Below are 5000 nucleotides of genomic sequence, written 5' to 3' on the forward strand. Positions count from 1 at the left end.
GGATAAATTCTGTCTGGGATCTCCAGTTTGGTTTAAAACTACCTGCCTGTGTTGTGGAACCCAGTCATACAGCAGAATTACCTTTAACCCCAGTGTGTCTGGGGGCATTTAGTAGAATGACTGTAGTCTCAGGTGGTCTGGCTCTGATTCGACCCTCAAACTGTGTTTGGGCTGGATTCAGATGTGTGTGTGTGTGTGTGTGGGTGTGTGTGTGTGTGTGTGTGTGTGTGTGTGTGTGTGTATGTGTGTGTGTATTTGTGTGTGTGTGTGTTTGTGTGTGTGTGGGTGTGTGTGTGTGTGTGTGTGTGTAGTTAATTCTCCTGCGCCTGTTGGGCCTAAAACTCTGGAGACAATTAACTGGTTCGGGACGATGAAAGAGCCTGTAAAATCACATTGATCACACACACACACACACACACACACACACACACACACACACACACACACACACACACACACACACACAAGCATTGCCAAAGCTCAAGCAAATCTACAGACACACATATTAGACTCTCTGGTTGACAATCACATTAATTCAGTCACCGATAGGTAATCACATTCATTCAGTCACTGATAGGTAATCGCATTCATTCAGTCACCGATAGGTAATCACATTAATTCAGTCACCGATAGGTAATCACATTCATTCAGTCACCGATAGGTAATCACATTCATTCAGTCACTGATAGGTAATCACACTCATTCAGTCATTGATAGGTAATCACATTCATTCAGTCACTGATAGGTAATCACATTCATTCAGTCACCAATAGGTAATCACATTCATTCAGTCACTGATAGGTAAACACATTCATTCAGTCACTGATAGGTAATCACACCCATTCAGTCACCGATAGGTAATCACATTCATTCAGTCACCGATAGGTAATCACATTCATTCAGTCACCGATAGGTAATCACATTCATTCAGTCACCGATAGTTAATCACATTAATTCAGTCACCGATAGGTAATCACAGTCATTCAGTCACCGATAGGTAATCACATTCATTCAGTCACCGATAGGTAATCACATTCATTCAGTCACCGATAGGTAATCACATTCATTCAGTCACTGATAGGTAATCACATTCATTCAGTCACCGATAGGTAATCACATTCATTCAGTCACCGATAGGTAATCACATTCATTCAGTCACCGATAGGTAGGCACATTCATTCAGTCACCGATAAGTAATCACATTCATTCAGTCACCAATAGGTAATCACATTCATTCAGTCACCGATAGGTAATCACATTCATTCAGTCACCGATAGGTAATCACATTCATTCAGTCACAGTTCATAATAGCTGTACCATTTACCCCAAAAATAACAGCTACATGAATAAAAAGAAACATGGTCTGTGTGTTTCATCTATGTTATTAATGTGTGTGTTTCATCTATGTTATTAATGTGTGTGTTTCATCTATGTTATTAATGTGTGTGTTTCATCTATGTTATTAATGTGTGTGTGTTTCATCTATGTTATTAATGTGTGTGTGTTTCATCTATGTTATTAATGTGTGTGTTTCATCTATGTTATTAATGTGTGTGTTTCATCTATGTTATTAATGTGTGTGTTTCATCTATGTTATTAATGTGTGTGTGTTTCATCTATGTTATTAATGTGTGTGTGTTTCATCTATGTTATTAATGTGTGTGTGTTTCATCTATGTTATTAATGTGTGTGTTTCATCTATGTTATTAATGTGTGTGTTTCATCTATGTTATTAATGTGTGTGTTTCATCTATGTTATTAATGTGTGTGTTTCATCTATGTTATTAATGTGTGTGTTTCATCTATGTTATTAATGTGTGTGTGTCCACAGGGAGAAATCCAACAATTGTTGATCGTAGCCGACCCCAGAGCTGCAGAGACCTACTGTCAAGACTACATTCCCGACTGCCACACCCCTTTACCCTACGACAGCCTATCACAAGAGACTGAGGAGGTGAGTTCCCTTTAGGCAACCTATCAAGAGACAGGGAGGTGATGATGAGAGTCCCATTAGACAGCCTATTCTATGACAGAGTTATTTAGGTGACTAGCCAATGTTTAAATGTCTCATCTCTCTCTTCCTATCTTTATCTCTTTCTTTCCATTCATTGCAGTATCTCTCTCTCTCCCTCTCCTCTCTCTCTCTCTGTCTCTGTCCCCTCTCTATCTCTCTCTCTCCCCTCTCTATCTATCTCTCTCTCCCTCCCCTCTCTATCTCTCTCTCTCTCCCCTCTCTATATCTCTCTCCCTCCCCTCTCTATATCTCTCTCCCTCCCCTCTCTATATCTCTCTCCCTCCCCTCTCTATCTCCCTCTCCCTCCCCTCCCCTCTCTATCTCTCTCTCCCTCCCCTCTCTATCTCTCTCTCCACCTCCCTCCCCTCTCTATCTCTCTCTCCCTCCCCTCTCTATCTCTCTCTCCCTCCCCTCTCTATCTCCCTCCCTCCCCTCTCTATCTCTCTCTCCCTCCCCTCTCTTATCTCTCTCTCCCTCCCCTCTCTATTTCTCTCTCCCTCCCTCTCTATCTCTCTCTCCCTCCCTCCCCTCTCTATCTCTCCCTCCCTCCCCTCTCTATCTCTCTCTCCCTCCCCTCTCCATCTCTCTCTCCCTCCCCTCTCCATCTCTCTCTCCCTCCTCTCTCCTTCTCTCTCTCCCTCCCCTCTCTATCTCTCTCTCCCTCCCCTCTCCATCTCTCTCTCCCTCCCCTCTCTATCTCTCTCTCCCTCCCTCCCTCCCCTCTCCATTTCTCTCCCTCCCCTCTCCATCTCTCTCTCCCTCCCCTCTCTATCTCTCTCTCCCTCCCCTCTCTATCTCTATCTCCCTCCCCTCTCCATCTCTCTCTCTCTCCCCTCTCCATCTCTCTCTCCCTCCCCTCCCCTCCCCTCTCCATCTCTCTCTCCCTCCCCTCCCCTCTCCATCTCTCTCTCCCTCCCCTCTCCATCTCTCTCTCCCTCCCCTCTCTATCTCTCTCTCCCTCCCTCCCCTCTCCATCTCTCTCTCCCTCCCCTCCCCTCTCCATCTCTCTCTCCCTCCCCTCTCTATCTCTCTCTCCCTCCCCTCTCCATCTCTCTCTCCCTCCTCTCTCCTTCTCTCTCTCCCTCCCCTCTCCATCTCTCCCTCCCTCCCCTCTCTATCTCTCTCTCCCTCCCTCCCCTCTCTATCTCTCTCTCCCTCCCTCCCCTCTCTATCTCTCTCTCCCTCCCCTCTCCATCTCTCTCCATTGAGATATTTAGTCAGACAGTGTTTGTTTGCCAGTGTTCCGTGTCTTAAAATTCTGTACGCCAGTGTTCCATGTGCTAAACTTCCGTGTGGCAGTGTTCCGTGTGAAAATGTTCTGTGTGCCAGTGTTCCGTGTGCTAAAGTTCCGTGTGCCAGTGTTCCGTGTGCCAGTGTTCCGTGTGCTAGAGTTCTGTGTGGCAGTGTTCCGTGTGCTAGAGTTCTGTGTGGCAGTGTTCCATGTGCCAGTGTTCCGTGTGCTAAAGTTCCGTGTGGCAGTGTTCCGTGTGCCAGAGTTCTGTGTGCCAGTGTTCCGTGTGCCAGTGTTCCGTGTGCTAAACTTCCGTGTGGCAGTGTTCCGTGTGCTAGAGTTCTGTGTGGCAGTGTTCCGTGTGGCAGTGTTCCGTGTGCTAAAGTTCTGTGTGCCAGTGTTCCGTGTGCTAAAGTTCCATGTTCCAGTGTTCTGTGTGGCAGTGTTCCGTGTTCCAGTGTTCCGTGTGCCAGTGTTCTGTGTTCCAGTGTTCCGTGTGCCAGTGTTCTGTGTTCCAGTGTTCCGTGTGCCAGTGTTCTGTGTGCCAGTGTTCTGTGTGCCAGTGTGTGCCCACCTCTCTTCCTCTGTCCCCTGTTCGATTTAACTCCTGCCTCACTCCATGGCCTCTGAACACAGCGGTGTGTGTGTGTGTGTGTGTGTGTGTGTGTGTGTGTGTGTGTGTGTGTGTGTGTGTGTAGGAGACAAAGCCCAGGAGAGTGAAGGTGGAGGAGTTTGATGAGTTTGACTACAGTGACCTTTACGATGACCTCTCTGTCTCCACGGTTACCGTGAGACCTAACATCACAGAGTATGAGGTGAGAGGTGACCTCCACAGTACCTGACCAGACACAGAAAGATGGATAAACAATAAAACAATAAGTTGAGAAAAAAAAATGATCTGGACACCATGTCTAATGTTGCTCTCTCTGAGCATTCCATTTCAACCATCCATTCATTCTCTCAGGATTGGGACTGTTCTGTGGTTCTAATCAGAGAACTAGAATGCCATTGTGGTTCTGTGGTTCTAATCAGAGAACTACAATGTCATTGTGGTTCTGTGGTTCTAATCAGAGAACTACAATGTCATTGTGATTCTGTGGTTCTAATCAGAGAACTAGAATGTCATTGTGGTTCTAATCAGAGAACTACAATGTCATTGTGGTTCTGTGGTTCTAATCAGAGAACTACAATGTCATTGTGATTCTGTGGTTCTAATCAGAGAACTAGAATGTAATTTTAGTTATGTGGTTCTAATCAGAGAACTAGAATGTCATTGTGGTTCTGTGGTTCTAATCAGAGAACTAGAACGCCATTGTGGTTCTGTAGATATAATCAGAGAACTAGAATGTAATTTTGGTTCTGTGATTCTAATCAGAGAACTAGAATGTCATTGTGGTTCTGTGGTTCTAATCAGATAACTAGAATGTCATTGTGGTTCTGTGGTTCTAATCAGAGAACTAGAATGTCATTGTGGTTCTGTAGTTATAATCAGAGAACTAGAATGTCATTGTGGTTCTGTAGTTAAAATCAGAGAACTAGATTGTCATTGTCGTTCTGTGGTTCTAATCAGAGAACCTGAATGTCATTGTGGTTCTGTGGTTCTAATCAGAGAACTAGAATGTCATTGTGGTTCTGTGGTTCTAATCAGATAACTAGAATGTCATTGTAGTTCTGTGGTTCTAATCAGAGAACTAGAATGTCATTGAGGTTCTGTGGTTCTAATCAGAGAACTAGAATGTCATTGTGATTCTGTGG

At 44.9% G+C, this 5000-nt stretch overlaps 1 protein-coding gene across 1 annotated transcript in view; it reads left to right on the top strand.

Moving 5' to 3' along the window:
• LOC139370154 (collagen alpha-1(XI) chain-like) overlaps window positions 1-5000 on the top strand; it is an 84268-nt gene that overhangs the window by 16499 nt on the left and 62769 nt on the right. Inside the window, exons 5-6 of the mRNA XM_071109480.1 lie at window positions 1832-1954; window positions 3944-4060. Of these exons, the coding sequence (XP_070965581.1) occupies window positions 1832-1954; window positions 3944-4060 (240 nt within the window). The remainder of the gene's footprint in view (window positions 1-1831; window positions 1955-3943; window positions 4061-5000) is intronic.

Source organism: Oncorhynchus clarkii, chromosome 17, assembly GCF_045791955.1.
Source record: "Oncorhynchus clarkii lewisi isolate Uvic-CL-2024 chromosome 17, UVic_Ocla_1.0, whole genome shotgun sequence".
Lineage (NCBI taxonomy): Eukaryota > Metazoa > Chordata > Actinopteri > Salmoniformes > Salmonidae > Oncorhynchus > Oncorhynchus clarkii.